The 17,846-nt window shown below is 41.8% G+C and overlaps 1 protein-coding gene across 6 annotated transcripts in view; it reads left to right on the forward strand.

Annotated features, from left to right (window-relative positions):
• The window catches only part of IL6ST (interleukin 6 cytokine family signal transducer), a 37,885-nt gene extending 24,459 nt beyond the window's left edge, over positions 1 to 13,426 (forward strand). For 4 of the 6 annotated variants that reach the window (XM_075136919.1, XM_075136918.1, XM_075136917.1 and 1 more), the window contains 7 exons: positions 1,117 to 1,293; positions 2,000 to 2,101; positions 2,414 to 2,560; positions 3,512 to 3,652; positions 4,927 to 5,023; positions 6,407 to 6,488; positions 7,349 to 13,426. In XM_075136919.1, the coding sequence (XP_074993020.1) occupies positions 1,117 to 1,293; positions 2,000 to 2,101; positions 2,414 to 2,560; positions 3,512 to 3,652; positions 4,927 to 5,023; positions 6,407 to 6,488; positions 7,349 to 8,074 (1,472 nt within the window). In that variant the 3' untranslated portion in view covers positions 8,075 to 13,426. The remainder of the gene's footprint in view (positions 1 to 1,116; positions 1,294 to 1,999; positions 2,102 to 2,413; positions 2,561 to 3,511; positions 3,653 to 4,926; positions 5,024 to 6,406; positions 6,489 to 7,348) is intronic. The other 2 variants (XM_075136922.1, XM_075136921.1) reach the window with 1 other exon arrangement.
• The last annotated feature ends 4,420 nt before the right edge of the window (positions 13,427 to 17,846 follow it).

Consider the following 17,846-nt stretch of genomic DNA (forward strand, 5'->3'; position numbering starts at 1 on the left):
AAATGTTTCTTTCAAATGCATCTGCATGGCTTTTGTTAGAAGAAATCTTCAGTGTTGTAAAATGGTACCATTTACATGGACACATAATTAATGTATTACTGAATGTATCTACAGCCTTATGCCTTATAATTATGCTACCATTTGTACACTAGGGAATATGCGGATTTATGTACTCACAGGTTCATTTGAAGCTATGTGTGTTATTTTGTTGTTCTTTTTGATCCTTAGAGCTACTGTGCACTGTATTCCCTATTGTTTCTTTTCTTAGCATAGCAGGCATTTTTGTTTTCCTCTTAAAAAAATCGGAGTTGGGGAAGCAAGCATCCTTTACTTCATGTATATACCATCTCGCCATTGTTCTTCTTCCTTCTGGGTTCTGATCTCCCCCCGCTCCTTTCATCTCTTGTCCCAGTCTCACTTCCCTGCATTTTCAGTATCTTGTCTGGTTGCTTTGTCATCTGCTTCCACTGTTTCCCTACTGTTCATGTTCCTTTTTATTATGTTCCTTTCATTGTGCAGTAGCAGTAACTACCTGCTGGTTTCTCCTTACTTCCAGCCTCCTCTTAGACAATCCAAACCCTACCAGGATAGGAAGCAAAAAATAAGTATATGGACAGATGCTGCTTTAAGTGTAAACACCAAGGGAGAGGCACAGATTCTAAAACTTTTAGATGAACTAATTAAGGGTATGTTTCAAACAGAGTAGCATTGCAGCCAGGACTACTTGGTAAGGTACATGAATGTGAGGATCAGAATGGGAATTTTCAAGTGTCTCAAGGTTTGATTTCTCTGTGAAATAGACCCTTTCTTTTGGAAGAAACATAGTATCTCTATACTGTGCAATTAGGCAACTTACTGTGTTTGAGAACAGAGAAGCTGAGTCTAATTTCTAGTTTTTAAATAGCCTAATACTGCTTATTTTGGATCTCTGATACAAAGATTTAGATATAAGCTTCCAAATTTCAGAAAATGGCTTTTACATTTACTTAGGTTCTGTCAAATTGTCACCATTACAATAACCCAAAAGTGTCCACATCCGACAAAATAGCTATTATTATGAATATCTAGTAGAAGAACTGTCAGTATTTATTACTTTTCTGTATTCTTTAATCACAGCTCCTGTGAAGAATGTTAGAACACTACCTAAAGATGGCAAGTTGTGGGTAGGGTGGACTGCTGCTAACAGTTATGTTCTTAAATATGTGATCGAATGGTGTCTGGTGTCCAACAGCTCAGACTGCGTCATAGAATGGCAGAGCGAACCAGGAAATGTTCAAGGAACATACTTAAAAGGTATTTAGCTCATAGTCTATAAATATTTTGTAGAACACTCTAAAAACCAGTAAGTATTCTCAAAGTGAGGAACATCTTCATGCTAACTAGAATTTTATTGTAGGACAGGAATCTGGGATAGTGCTGAGGGCTTCTTTTAGTTTATCATGAGTGTGGAAGTATCTGTGTATTTTTGTCAAATATAAAACTGTATCTGATCTTGCATTTTGAAATTTGTATTATGTAACAGCAAGGGATTTATCTGCCTTTTGTTTTTAGTCTTCTCGTTCTTGGAAACCATTAAAACAGCAAACAGGCTGAGTTTCGTCAGAATCAAATTCTGATCCCTCTTTCAGTTCAAACAGTGAAACTTGATCAGCTTTACAGTTCGTTTCAGATTATGATCGGTAGCTCAAATCAATAATTTTGGGGTTCAGAGTTGCAGACAGATAAGGGCTTTTTATTTAAAATAAATCAGAAAAAAAGACGTCTATGAAGTCTGCCTATTGAAATTAACATTTGAATGTGAACTATTACATTGTTCCTTTAGTTAATATTTTGGAGCAGTATATCAATGAGCTCTAGAAAAAAAATAGTCAGCTGCATTAGATACAAGTGCATCTAATAAAACAGCCAAAACCCAGAACCCTGTATCTGAAGTAAATGAGAAGGATGGTGAAGAATTTGATTATCTGTGAAACAACATGTTTTAAATTCCTTTTATTAGGTGATATAAAGCCATTCAAGTGTTACTTGATAACCGTGTACCCTCTCTATGCTGATGGTCAGGGAAGTGGACAGTCTGTGAAGGCTTATCTTCAGCAGGATCGTAAGTACAAAATAGTCATCTTGGAACACATTATCTGACTTTCTTGTCTAAAAATAATGAGACCTTCGCTTCAATGTTGAAGATTTCATGTGATCTGCTGATTACTGCTTCTCATATCTTTTTTTCCTGGAGGTTTCTCTTTTAAAACATCTTCAGAGTTGCCATGTTGTCTGAAAATAATGCTTTGCAGATGAGTTAATCCAGCTATTCCATTGATGTTTTTATGCAGTAGCATTTCAGTGCTCATTAATACACTGCTTCTGTGGATGCAAGGGTGCTCAACAGAACCTTCATCTTCATCTCCCATTACAGGTCCTTCAAAAGGACCAACTGTTCAGACAAAAAAAGTAGGAAAAGCTGAAGCTGTTCTGACATGGAACCATCTCACAGTGGATGAACAAAATGGATTTATCAGAAGTTACACTATATTTTACAAAACTATCGATGGAAATGAAACAGGTAACAGAAAGCAAAGAAGTGCTTTGTGGCACTGAAATGTTCTATCTGTCTTCTTCCTAACACATGTGCCTGAAAAACAAGATCCAGAATTGAGTGTGGCTGACAGTCTGTTCTGATGACATAAAGCTGATGTCCGAGGCGTAGCTCTCCTCCATACTGAACAGAAAAGTCCCTAATAAAGAACTCAGAACATCCAGTCTGTGTTTAACAGAGTACTGAGTTTAGTTTCTGATTTGTGGGTATTGTGCTCTCATCTTTCTATTTAAATACAGGATGAGATGGTAATATAGCAAGATGAAGCTAGACAATTCAAGATGTAAAGGAGTTGACTGCATTTAACTATGATAAAACCTTAAAAAAAAAAAAAGGATTTTTTAATCCTTCTGGAGCTCTAGATCAATATATTACTGATGTGAAACATCTTGTTTGAAGTGCATTTTAGTTCTCAGTAGTGTGTATGACCTGCAGGCATAAGACAGGGAGCTAGCACTATCAAAAGTTTTCTTTTTTAGATTTGCTTGAATTGGAAGGGCCAATTACTTATGCCTACCCTAGTTCTTGTTATTTCTAGTTAACCAGTTTTTTCTAGTTAGTGACTAGCTATTTCTAGTTAGCTATTTCTAATTCTGCTTATTAGAGACCTTTAAGCCTCACCTTTACTACTAGTTTAGTTTGTAGCTACATTCTGGGGAAAAAAACCGCACAGGAAATTAACACATAAAATATCATCAAGGATGAGAATAAATTCAAACACTTGAACAGAAACAAATGTATCTCAACATTTCTTGTAGAAGTTTGTAGTCTTTCTGTGTCTATTGTATTTTCTGTACAGCCATGCACTGTACTAAAACTATCTTGTACATCAGAAGACATGATGTCCTAATGCTACCATGTTTGTGGAGATCTAATAAATTATACAGAAAACGAGTATAAATTTTTTCCTCTCTTTAGCTGTGACAGTGGATCCTTCCAAGACAGAGTATACCCTTTCTTCTCTAACCAGTGATACACTGTATACTGTGCGGATGATGGCATACACTGATGAAGGAGGCAGGAGTGGTCCTGATTTTACATTTACTACACAAAAATTTGGTAAGGAAGAGTGGCATAATTAGTAGAAGTAGAAAGTAATGTTGCAACAGTACAGCAAGGCTCTGTGCAAGATCTGATAGAAGGGGAAACTGATTTTATTTAAAAGAAAAAAGTTTCAGTCGCAGTCATACTCAAAGGTGTGTGATATGCAGGTAGCCTATGTAGTACTCAATCACAGGTAGTTTATTCAGGATTTCTTGTGATTGTACAGAGGGCAAGCTATCCTCTGCAGGTCTCCTGGATTGCTCTTGCATGTTGGCAAATACGCTGGGTTTGGATGTGTTTTGTGTATACTTTAGGTTATAGTATTCTTTTGCCCCAACTTTGTGTGAATCATTAGGATTTACTCGGTGCGCTTGTCTTCTCTTCTGGTGTCTGATGGCTCCTGCCCTGGTCTTAAAGAGTCCAAAGTCTTTGTTTTAATCTGAAGGTAGATTGGCCTTTATTATCCTGGTACAGGTGTCCTGAGAAGCTGCAGAGGTGCGCTGGGATCTTGATCTGCTAATCTAGGTGCCAGTCAGCACAGGCCATTCTTACAACTCTTCCTCAAGTTCTGCATTCTCATTCATATCACTATTAAAGTTTGCTACAGCTCTCTACAGACACTCATTTTGAAGAGTTAAATTTATTGTATGTTCAGCTTTAGAGAGTGCTTCCTATTTGTACTGGTGAGAGCGACAGCGTTAACTGAACTTAGTTGTGGAAAGCACTTCCTTAGACTTAGCAGGTTGGGGTTTTTTTCTGTATAGTGTTGCTTTTCCCTAAGCATTCTCTAAGGTTTACTTAGTGTGTATAACATTGCAAGGAATACGTAACAATAATGCAACCTTAGGTGTTTGCAGGCAGAGGATGTTTTCATGTACAGAATAAACTGATGGATGACTGGTGACTTTGCTTACATTACTTCTTTGACCATGATGTTGTTATGGCAGCCAGTAGGCCACTGAAACGCCTGGACCACAGACAGATTCACATAGATGTTAGTCATATCTGCCCAAAGTGTAAAATTACTTGCTCCGTCAGTATTACAGCATCTAGAGCAACCTGTGGTTTCTGTTGATGCAAGGCATTAGATTGTTGGGATGGAGCTTTTCATGTTTTCATGAACAGGCTCTTTTCATGTGGTGAAAAGGTTCTTCTGAAGGTGAAGCTTAAGACTGAGCACTGTGGGTGTATTCAGTTTCAGATTCTCCCTGTCCCTTTGGAATGTATGCTGCTGCTGAGTTCCTTAAATGCCAAAGTGGGCTATAACTGCTTCTCTTTGTTTTCTTCAGGGAAAGGAGAAATTGAAGCTATAGTTGTACCTGTGTGTCTAGCGTTCCTGTTGATTGTGCTCCTTGGAGTTTTGTTTTGCTTCAACAAACGTGACTTGTAAGTATAAATGAAGTCTTTCTCCTATGCTTCTGATATTTCTGCCAGAGCAATGGCAGTAATTCAATACAAACAAGTAAATATTCTGCAGTTAGATCAGAAGACGGTAAAAAAAACATACACTGATTGTTGATAAACATTTTTGTGTTTTCCTTAAGAAATCAGGGCCTCTTCTGACACTAATTTCTTACTGTTAATGATTAGGACACAAACGAAATGTTCCATGACTCAATCTTGCAAGGAAATTCCTGCTTTTCTTGTAGAGTTGGTCAGGATTAGGTTTGTTAGGTTTTGATCAGGATATACTATCTGTGTTTTCTTAGTCATCATAAGAGAGTGGAATGATGGTCCCTAGTTTGTGAAGCACAAAGGATCTGTTTGCTGGCTGTATTTGAGTTATTTAATTACAGTGTTAGCAAACTTTAAGCTTTACAGCCAAAAAAACTGGGCAGAATCTTATTTATCTACCTTGCATAACCTCGTTAAACTCTGTGCCTACTCACTATCTGCTGGGAAACATCCTGCCTCCTCCTGCTCGCTTTACCCCAGAGTTCTTGTCTGTGGCTTTAGCTGAGAGCTTATTGCTAAGTGTTTTCTCTGGCAAGGAGTAGCACCGCTCCCATGTCACCAGTCAACTATCTTTTCTTTCTAATTAAAGACAGCATTTTGTGCCCTTTTCCTTCTGACCTCCCTGCAGGTCCTAAAATCAGAACTTAATGGATGTCAGTTGAAAAGCCCATCTTGCAATGTTCTTCAGAGTTCTCCTACAGAGGATCTGTTGTTGGAACCTGTTTATAAAGAGCAGGATAGATGCATCAGTTTCAAAGTTAGTTTGGTTGGGGGTGATTTATCTACAGAAACTTCTGTTGCTAAGTTACAGTTATTATATTCTTAAACTTAAGAGTTCAGAGTTACAAAACACCAAGCAAGCTTTTCTTCAAATATTTTCACTTTATTTTTAGCTGTGAAGTTTGCTTACATTTTGACAGCTGTGATATTCATAGTTATCTTAAAGAAGCAGTAGTGTATTTTTATACTGACATGCATCATAGACTTTACCTAAATAACTGCTCTGTAGATTCTAGAGTGCTATAAATTTGAAAATCCCTCACTAACTGTTACCATTTTTTGGTTTGCCTTAGTTAGATGGCTATATCCAATGTGTGAAGGAGTTAGAAGTGCAGTGCTTAAGTGTGTTTTGCTAAGTAGTACAGCTTCTTACAAAGATGTAACGAAGTGCAGGAAACATTCCTATTTGGAAATAAATACTCTTGCAAAATTGCTGTGTAAGGGAGTGGTATCCTGGATTATGCAGTACTTGCTATCAGCACAGGAATTTGGGGAGTGCATCTTGTAATTTTGTTCTGTTTTTAATCTTGACAGAATTAAAAAGCATATCTGGCCTATTGTCCCTGATCCATCCAAGAGTAACATTGCTCAGTGGTCTCCTCAAGTTCCAGCTAAGGTAATACTCATCTTTCTGCATCCATCATCTAGTCCACAAGGTTTCAAATAAACTAACCAGCGGGAGTCTTCTGTCTTCTAGCACACATGGATTTCAAGGAAAAAAAACCTGGATGTTAAGTTTCATGACACTGTGATACAATATGGTTAGAAGACTTTATTGCATCAATAGATTCAGCATTAGAAATACATGGCCCTTAGCACAAGTTCACAGCATAGAGCAGGCTTTAACATTGTGAATTATATTCAGTTTACTAGTTGGAAGAGTCGAGCGCTAATTATTTTACTCATTCATGGGAAATCAGGATCAAGTAAACAGAATTCATGATTCCCATTCTTAAAACCCTGAAGTGACTTGTTTGCATAGTTAAGTCATGAATAAGAGAGAAAGCTCTAAGAGTTCCTCATGGTTGAGGAAATAGCAGCAAAATTTATGCCCCATGTGAGGTGAATGACATAGTAAATTCTGTTCAATAAACTGTGGCTAACTTCTATGAAGAAGTGCTGTGATGTTGAATACATTATTGGAAGCAATGTATGTATGGCCTCAATATAGAATGTTCCTGTGCTTCACAGCAAATGGTTCAATGTTTACAGCTGTTAAGAATAACTAAAATTAGAGCAAAGCTTGCACATCCACTATGGTTTTAGAATAGCTGCATAATTAAGACTTTGTATTGGAAACAAAGCTACGTCCTTCATTTTGTAACACATACTTTGGAGATAGTGCCAAACTTAGTAAGGAGAAAACTTACATGAAGAAAGGGGGAACAATTACAGAATAAAAATTCAGATATTTAATGGGGTTTTTGATTTTTAACATAACCTTCCTCTTAGGCAACATCCATCTCTTTCTTTCAGCATAACTTTAGTTCCAAAGATCACATGTACCCAGAAGGCAGCTTTACAGATGTAAGCGTCGTAGAAATAGAAGCTGATGACAAGAAGTCTTTTTCAGAACAAGATCTAAAACCCTTTGACTTGCTTAAAAAGGAAAAAAGTACGTCAGAAGGGCACAGCAGTGGTATTGGAGGATCCTCATGCATGTCTTCTCCTAGGCAAAGCGTCTCTGACAGCGATGAAGGTGAAACTACACAAAACACTTCAAGCACTGTACAGTATTCAACTGTAGTACTTAATGGCTACAGAGACCAAACACCTGTACAAGTTTTTTCAAGGTCTGAGTCGACTCAGCCACTGCTAGATTCAGAAGAGAGATCAGAGGATCACGCTGGAGGAGGTGACAGTATAACACAGAGGCAGCAGTATTTCAAACAAAATGGTGGTCAGGATGAAACCAACACAGACAGGCCATGCTTTGAAAGAACAAGGCAAATTACTCCTGCTAATGAGGGGGATCTTGTTGGATTTGCACAACTGCAGATCTCAGGTCAGAGTTCACAGCTGTTGGGCCTTGGGCTGGAAAAAAATACCCAGGAAGCTGCCCTATCAGATGTTTTACAGACAAATTCTGAAGGACAAACTGTGAGACCTGAAACAGTGGAAGGAAATCCATTGTCAGTTGATGAAATGCCGAAAAGTTACCTCCCGCAGACTGTGAGACAAGGGGGCTATATGCCTCAGTGAGAGAAAAGACTGGCTCTGTTTAGGCCTTCATTAGTGCCTGTTCACACTTTCTCCTGTGTTTCTGATAAATTAAGCTAGGTATTTTTATCTGAATGCAGGTAGAAATATTGAAATTAAGTGAAGAGTAATTTGACAAAGTACAATAAGGACTGTTTTTGTGGAAAATTTGCAGTCCAGACATACTGGAGACTTACTTTTATGCACTACATAAAATCTTATGTCTGGATAGCTGAACAAGCCTTTGTGCTACCTTGGTTTTTTTGTCTTGTCATATCAGATTTACATGATTGAAAATGGCAAGTTTCAATTAATCACATCAGCCAATAGACCTCCTAGAAGAAATACTTCAATTTGTGACAGTGTACAAGCCTAAAAAGCCAGCTTTAGTTGCTTGGAGCATCTTTGTGCAAAAGTAAGACTGAAGCTTAGTGTTCTAATATGGAAGAATACTTGTGTCATATACTTTTCAGAAGCTTGATTGACTTTCTGAATTTTGACTCAGCCCAGTGTCTCAGTTTCCAGCTTACCAGACACGCAACTAAAGTTCATCCCTTTTTAAAAATTATAAAAATTAAGTAGAACTTGCTATGGTATGCAAATAAGAAAACACCATGATTGCTCGACTCTGAATGCTACTATAGTAATTGATATTCTGCCTACATTTAGATACGCGTGCACATGAACTATAATAATTTGGCCTAAAAATGTGCCTTGCAACTTGATGCACAGCAATTCAGTCCATTTCAAAAGTTTAAAAATCCAGATGAAAACACAGATTAACAGTCGTTTAAAGGTTTTGTACCCAAATCATTGTCTGATTATACCATCCCTCTCTGATCGTATAAATTGCCTTTGTATAATAAGTGCACCTTTGCTGTATACAGCTTGAGAGGCAAGTAATGAGCTGTAAGTTTTTACCTTTTTTTTAACTGCTCAGGAGAAAGGGAATATGACCTTCTTCCAGATTGACTACAACAATTAGTGTGCTGTAACCTCACTGCTATTGCCACAGGACCTCCTCGAAACAAAGCAGCAAAAAACAAAGCATTGAAGTCATTGAAGCTCTCAGAAGAAAAAGCAAAACCTATACCCTGAATTTGAATGTTACTGGTAGTAGGTCTCTATTAGCAATCATGAGCCACAAATAACACTTACGTACTTGTTAAAATTCCGTACTTCTTTCTTATGTCTCACTTTTCCCCTGTTCATACAGTTTGCATTTTATTGAAGAAGACACATTTCTTGGAGAGTGTCTCTAGCAGGGTTTAAAGAAAAAAGAAATTACATGAAAATAAACCCCTTCTCCAATGATAACTAGAAATTTTATGGCACTCTTGTAGGTTGGTTTTTTTTAACCTTAACGTAGTCTAGTCAGCTTTCTAATCTGACACTAATAAAACCTTAATTCAAAACACTAAATGCTGGATTGTGAGAATAGAACAAGGCTTTTATTTCTCCTTCAGCAAAAGAACTATGCTTTTGAGATCACCGGAAACCTTTTGTGCTGTGACCTCTGGTGCTGCTGTTCTGAAAAGCACTTGCTAAAGGCCCCAGAAAGGCAGGTGTCAGTATCATTTCAACTTTCCTTGTCTGCCAGCTTGCATGGAAGGACAGGTATACATATAAATGTTCATATGTGTCTTCCATGTTTGTTACAAAGAAATTCAACGCTAGAGTAAATTCCTAAGATTACCTCTTGAAGTCTGGACTATTTAAAACAGATAAAGAATGCAGAATCTTTAATAACGTTTCAGTATTCCACAGTTCCTTTCTCCCAACAGTATTTTTTTTTATCTAGGCACTTTTTTAAGGCTATATTGCAGCTTACTATAACTACACTTTTCTCCAAACCTTGTTCCCCTTCCTTTTCTTCCCACTCCACCTCAGCACCTTCGGCCTCCCTCCCAGAGGGCAAGGGCATAATGAAAACTGCTGCCACGAGTAAGCAGAGACCGTCTTTCATGCTCCTTCAACCTCTGAAAAACATTCCTTTGTCAGAACAGTTTCCTCTTGGAAAATAATAGCAGTTACTTTGCTGGGGGATGGGTCATCTCTTCTATGCAAGCCTCATAGTGACTGTAGAAACTGCAAGTAAAAGGGAAAGTCTCTGTTGAGCAGTGCGTGTGCTTATTAGAACTGCCCTGCAGCCACATGCGTCTAATCCATCTCCTGCTCATCTCTGAAACACTGTAGGCCAGTACTACTGGCAGACTACTTAGTCTGAACATTGCTTCAAAGGTCTGGACTTCAGTTATTCCTGAAGTTCCTATTTGCCTTTCTGTTGTGTAAAGGGAAGGCATTCTGTTCTCAGTTGCTGTTAATTGTGGACCATTTCCAACGTTAAACAAACAGTGTCAAAAGATTCTCATTTTTAAAGGTCTGTGCTAACAAGAGGTCTGGTCTGTCACTTCTGCCTTCTTTCTTTCTTCGTTGTTTATGGGCCCAAGGTAATAAACTCGCAGAATCGTACAGGAGTGTATCCTAGAGAGAATTCTGTCTGTCTGGCAGAGTTATATTCTATCTTTCAGGCTTGTGCATTTATCTAGGGCTAAAATACTAAAGACTAAGCAGGAGATATTGGTGGGTGGACAGCTTGTAGAAGCCACAGTACATATAAGTAACAGCTTTACAGCTTGTTCATAAACCTGCGTGCCAAGTATTATATCATGCAGTGTTCAGGATTTAACTTGGTTTTGTACTTTCTATCATAACAATCTAATTGTATCAAACAGTTGCACACAGGTTTTTAGAGTATCTGTAATGTAATTATAGCCAGCAAATTCTCTGAACTTGGCCCTAACATAGTAATTAAAGAAAAAGCTTCCTCCCCCACCCCGATAACTGTGGTGCACTTTACAAATAAAGGCATTATTAAAATAAAATCACACTTCAGTATTGACACTTTCAAGCCTATCTTGATTTCCTGGGCTGGAATTTTTCAGGTAGGGGTGGGAGAATAGTTGCAAAGACCTTGTTACTTCGGTGGCAGTGAAGGGAGGTTAGCAGAAATATAAAGTATTTTTCCTGTATTAGCATGTTTGAAACATCTCTTAAGTGCAGGCTGGCTAACTGCTCCACTGTTTAGAAGAAAAGTGAGTATCTTTATCTCCGTAGTTCTCTTGTGGTGGTTCTGTCAGAACAGGAGGTGGTTGTTTCTGGGGCGTGTTGGCTCGCTTTCAGGGCAGTTAGTCTGGGAATACCCTCTCCCACTGTAGTGAAAGTCTTGGGATTATGTTTCATATGCCCTACTGTAGTGAACTAAACTAAACTAAACTCCCTAATAGGCCTTAACCTGGCAGTGCAAAACACAGCAGAGCAAAAATTTTTCTAAACTTCATTCTGGCATGTTTGTGACAAGCACGTGCCTCTCTGCTACAGCAGCCTAGCAAAATGCTAATTACCTGGACTGGAAAACACTTTGGCCCTGGGAGGAGGAGGGAGTTTGCACGCAAGGGCTGACTCCCTTTCCTGGGCACTGGAGAAGCCCCATGGCCTGAGGTGGGGTTTGCAGCTTCAGCTTTGACTAAATCATGAGCACTGCCAGATGGTTAGAATTAGTGTGCCCAGTATGTGGGAATCACCATGCCGATTTAACTTCAGTAATTGAACTTGTTTAATTAGTGCCAGGTCTTTAATATCCAAGACCCACACCAATATATGCTGCTGTGGTATTGACTTCACACTGGGATCTGAAACTCCAAAGACTCTCAAATTGTTAATAGTCAGCCCTGCTCCAGAACGTACACATTTTAAATTGTAATTTATGTGCATTAAATGGGACTAAATGTACTAGTTTATTTTCCCTGAGACAGTTGTTGTAATTGAGATTAACTGTTATTTGGATACATTCCTTTGTTAAAAGTTAAAAATGTTAACGTTCTCCTGACTGATGGATTGTAAAACTTCATTAATCCCCTGTAACTTCTTGTCTGTTTGCTAGGATGGATACATATAACCATTTTAAATTCCAAGAGTTGCTTTTAATGTAATTTGGAAGCAGTTTGTAACAAAAACGTTGAGTCTTTTGTTATGAAACAGCCATTTGGGAATTGCAGCCAACCCCACAGTCTTCAGCTTAGCTCTTGATCCAGAAAACTGCAGTAAAGTGGAGGTATAAGTGCAGAAGTCTGGAGAAGGGTGAAATTAAGTATCTTGCATGGGACTCATAAATTCCCATTTCTCTTACTTAAAAGTGAAAGGATCAGTTAAAAAAAGATGAAGCTAAAATGCATATGTGTGTTTGCTTTCACTGTTGTTTCCTTTGTAGTACTTGTGCAATCTGAGCCATTCCTAAAAATGAAAGCAGTGCTGACTTAATGCGCAAGGATGCATTTTTAAGGCCACAAGATTTGATACAAACAAATTTCAAATTAATGACTAAGGGCCAGATCTCAACAACTGTCCACTTCCCCCCCTCTTAATTTTAGTGCAGAGAGAGGGTGGGCAGTCGGTACCTCGCAGAATGCAGCCTTAGCCAGTACTTGCATTTATTTGCAACCTTGAAGGGGATATATGCAATAAAGTCACTGATACTCTGCAGAAGCACACTTCTGTAACAATAGATGAAAAACACGTATGGCACAACTGTTGACAGGCGGCTGGAGAGCTCCACATCCTCCCGCTCAGACTGAAGCGTCTTCTGCTCCCCGCACCGGCTGTTCTTCTGCGGCGGCGGCAGGTGTGGTAGATGTGCATTGTCTACAGTATTGAAACTGGTAACACCTATCGCTTGTCTTCACATCAAAGCACATTCGTTAATGGATCCAGTCAACTTGCCGTGTTTTTTTAACACACCAGTCTTGTTTACAGTGTCACATACAGCCTGACACTTCGATACAGCGATGGATTGTCTAGTAACCAAGTGCTTTTATTTGGGATTAAGGAGTCTATGGTCAAGGTTACTGGTCATCGAATGTTGCTGTGCCGATATATGCATCTAGGCAAGCGGAGGTATGGGACACAGACATACTAACAAGGAAAGTGCCTTGATGCTGGACTGGATGGCTAGTGAATGTAAATATTAAGTCAAATTTTACTATGTACTTAAAGTAAGTGTGGCTGATTAAGCTACTGATAATTTGAGTGCCAGCTTTAAAGGGCTTGCATACTCTGGCCAGAGGTTAAACTTGTAAATTGCTGCATAAGCTGTCTGAATATGGAAATGTGTTTTAATACCAGTACACTATCTTCATTCTTTTGCAAGCTGCATGTTTATTGTCATATAAACTCTGCTTTCTACAATTTACTTTATGGTCAGTTTTGAATGTCTTCCTTTGTACCCAACTGAGCCTGAATGTTGCGCTTGTCTAGTACATACTACACGAAAAGGAAAGAAAAAAAATTCCATACTTACCTTGTGTGCTGGAGTCGGTGTTGTGTGAGGCTGCCTTAAGTAGTGACCACAGAAGGGGAAGGGTCTGGGCACTACCCAATAGGCAAGAAATGGAGAGACGTTCCCAGAGAGAGACATGACCATGGTACACCAGGACAAAAGGCCACCTGGCTGGGTATACTGGGCAAGTTCAGCAGCAGGAGAATGCTCTTTAGTGCTTCCTTTGTAATTGCTCCCGTAAATAGGTGTGACCTTGGTGGTGAGACAGATCCTTGTCCCAGGGACAGGGCCCTGTTCCCGCTGCTGGCCAGGGGTGTGTACGTCCTGCGCTCCGGGGTCTTGCCAGGGGAGGGGTGGCTGTGCCTGCTTGCGGCTCCGTGCTCTGAAGGTGCAGAACTGGTGCTCCAGGCAGGCTTCTTTAGGTCTGTTGAAAATGGGAAGAGGAATCCAGTTCTAAGGAACACTGTGGGAGTGAGGAGCAGGGCATAATGCTGTCTACTCACACAGACTCAGTTCCGAGAAAGGAGTCACAGACCTGTCTGTATCTGACATTGCCCTCAGTCTCACCTGGGTTTGGTTCTTTTGTTTCTCATGGGTGGAGGACCCTCACAGGCTGTTAGTGAACTTAATCTCAGCATTGAAAAAGCACAGTTGGATTGTCAAAGGATGGTCATGTCTGCAAGAGGCTGCTTCCTGAAGGTGGCACCTGAGGAAAGACAGCTTCCTCTTCCCAGCTAATGTTCTGATTTGCGTGGGCAGACCCGTGTAAAACAGCAGGGGTGGGGGTGGGGATGGGAGTGTTACATGGTGTGTCACCTCCAGCATCAAAAATAATTTCTGTCACTGCCACAAAAGAGCCATCCCAGACACATCATCACAGTTAACACTTTGGTGTTAAATTAGGTGCAAATACAACCCTGGACTCCTTTTCCAAAATGTCAGTTCACTGCACTTATCACTGTTTCACGTAGTTTCTACAGGAGCATGGGTTTTTTGTGTGTCCTTCTCACCTGAGCTCGTAGCTGCTGAGCATCAGCCCAGTTGTGCTTCTCAACTGCAGGGCGAAGCACACGCAGGAGAGGAGGCAGCAGCTCCATCTTTATAGACTGCCTCATTGCTGGCAGAGCAGGATTGCTTCCCATAACTTAAAATAAACAACGGAAATAAGGCTGGACAGTGAATGACGGGAATGCCCTGCTTTCCACAGGAAACACACCCTTGCACAGTGTAGACATCAGAATGCCAGAAGCTGCCAGGTTCCTGGGAACAGCTCCCATCCCCATGGTCGGGGGCGAGCAGGGCCTGCAGAGGAGCTGGGGACGTGCCTAATGGCGTGCTAGCCCGGGGGCAGCCCGGGTTTGTCCAGCCAGGACGGGCACTGGGCAGCAACGCAGCACAACAGCCCCAGAGCGACAGAGATAGACAGGAGCCCTGGCAGCCCTGCGCACCTCAGGGCGGTGTGTTCGGAGGGCTGCTGGGAGAGTACGGCTTCGTTTATCGACCACTGATAATCACAGTAACACTGAACCTCTCTGCAAAAGCATCTTACGTGTATTTTCCAGACATTTGTGCTGTTCATGGTAGAGTGATCCAGTGCCTTCCTGTCCTCCCAGCAGTCCCCAACTACCATGAAATAACCAGCAGAGCCTAAATATCCCTCCCACTCCTTAACAAATAGCTAGGAAATTCCTGGCTCAGCCAGGGAGGCTCTGAGCACGAATGACCCAACCAGGAGGTACAAGACAAAATTTGGAATGAGTAATCTGACTCCAGGCTCGCCCGCAAAATGGAAACATTCTGTGCACTAGTGTGTTAGGCATCACGCTGGCTTTCCTTTTACTGTTAACATGTAAGTCAAGCTGCGGGCTCGGGCACTGAGCTGAGTCAAGGGCCAGCGACAGGTTTCAGTGAGGGGACAGGTCTGCAGGAGCCATCCACCCGTATCCACCAGCGCTCAGCTGATCCTCCGCAACTGCTGGCACAGCCCATTATCCTGAGTGCACAATGTCATGCAGCAGGTTCTGGGCACCAAAAATCCAAAATATAGCTCCTCAGAAAACGCTCTTCAGGGCTGCAAGTGCCTGGGGCATGCGTTACCACCAGGATGCAGCAGAGCAGCAGACACATGCCGGCAAAGCCAACTGGGACCAGTGAGGAAGCGCCCTGGGTGCTGGGCTGTGGGCAGGAGCCTGGGCATCATCTGGGGACCCAGAGCACTACAGCTCCGCTGCTCTCAGCAGCACAGCACGGACCCACTCCTGGCCTCCCAGGTGCGTTTCTGGGAGGTCCTGAGCAGCCTAGCGCGGCCCCAGCACCCCAGGGCCCGGTCAGCCCACCGGGGCCATGCCAGGAGGTGGCAGCAGCATATCGCCTGTAAGAGCCGGACAGGCTGGCTGCTCCAGCCCCGGCTCCTGCCCGCCGCCAAATGACTCATGTATTCTTTTTAGTATTTCTTTTCTGCCGGTTTAGCAAGTCCCCTTGGCGTCTCTCCTGCCTCTCCCTTTGTCAGCAAAAGCTCTGACCCTTGTTCCGTGCTTCCATCACCCGCGATCCTGAGTGGGACATTAAATGCAGACCCGCGGGCCGGCTCAGCGCCCGCCTGCTGCCAGGCGGGTCGGCGTCCCGCTGCCCGCTGGCTCGCCTTCCCGCCGGCCCGGGCCGCACCGCGGCCGCTCCGCACGAAGCGGTCCCAGATTACTGGCTCCCCGTCCCTGTGGGCTGACTCACATGCGGGGATTTGCCAACAGGAAGCCTGTTCTCATGCATTGCTGCAGCCTGAATCACTGCACTGCGCCATCCAGAGGAGTAATCACCACTGACCTTCATTTGTTACCAATATACATGCACATGCACTTTGGGAACACACGCCGGGTTCTTGAAGGACGTTTCTGGACCAGACCTGTGGCAGCAACTCTTCCTGCTTGAACGGATGCAGCTTTTTCCCGTTTTGAAGAGATTCAGCACTGGAGAAAGAACATGTGGCGGCTGTACGTGCACCGAAGAGCCATGGGGACCACGCCACCGTGCATGCAGCCTCTCTCCACCACCACTGCAGGACTCTTATGGACGAGGCGAGGGTACTATTTTGGTACTAGGACTAATTTTCCCAGATGGGTAATAACCTTTAAAACATATTCTGACTGCCATTTGTCATGTATTACGTGAAGCTTACACTGCTTTGAGTCAGAGACCCCTGAAGAGGCTCCCTCCTTCCCCCCTGCATCTTCCCCTCCCAGACATCTATCTGGACAAGGACTTGCTGACAGCCCCAGGACAAAAGCAGATGCCTCCAGAGCCTGCGCAGGGCACAGATCTTTCAGCAAGTCCCTGTTATGCTCCATTTGCTGCACGCATTTTTATTAACCTGTTTGCTGGACGTCTTCCTTCTTTACGTGAAACTAGTAACACTCCAGTCTGTCTGCGTCAGAGAGCCTTTTCATTTTATTTATGAATATAAATTAATGCCATTTAGCTAGATAACACATGGATAGATGTCTGCACATGAAAGCAAATTGAATCATTACCCAAGTATGAAAAATAAAGGAACTCGTATCAGCCTTTAAAATTAGCCTGAATGTGATGCAGGAAAAAGGTCAGACTCTGTGAGAGTGCAACATGTGGAGTAATTTAAATAAAAATGTCAACATAGAAACACCAAAAATAAACAAACACTGCCAGAGCACAAACTCCTTTAAAGGCAGTGAAACTGAGGCTCATCCACAAAAGCTGGAGTAAATAGAGATACCTCATGCGACATGTCTTTCTGTCCAGAGAGAAACTCGAGTTAGCCAGCCCTATCACTAAAGAAAAAATCAGCCCTTACAAGAGTAAGGATTGTAAGTAAGGTGGGAGCAGAACAACAACAAGCTGGAGACAACACGTCCAAGAATTTATCTGAGGACATGGCAACAAAACCCACAGAAAGCAAGCAGGGGCACATGAGGGATTTTCCCTGCACACCTACACTCCTATCCCGTATTAGATGCAGCATTGCCAGCTCACTTTCACTGAGTGAAACCCCTACCTTAAACTCAGACCAGGAACCTAGGCCACACCTACAGACCAGCAAATCCAAGTCTTAGGTAACTTCACAGCAACTTGTTCGCATTGTGACAGTCACAGAAACCCATAGCACGAGGAAATTACATGTCTCTAAGGACATGGGGTTGAGGAAGTGAGAATGTGCAAGGCAAGAGTGAAGAGGGATGGGGGGAAAGGTGGGGTCACTTTATTCAAGATCAAGCATCTCCTCTCCCTCGCACCCCAGTATATCAGGAGATGTAGTACACAGCTTATGTCCAGGATCATCCTTTACTTTATAAAGATGGTACTTATAAACAAAGAACCAGCCCTGTGTGCTGGAAGAAAGGTAAAAATTAGCAAAATCTAAACTCCTGGTGTCCGTTTTAACCCAAAACAATTCAATACTCCCCTGCTTCC

Source organism: Calonectris borealis, chromosome Z (assembly GCF_964195595.1).
Source record: "Calonectris borealis chromosome Z, bCalBor7.hap1.2, whole genome shotgun sequence".
NCBI lineage: Eukaryota > Metazoa > Chordata > Aves > Procellariiformes > Procellariidae > Calonectris > Calonectris borealis.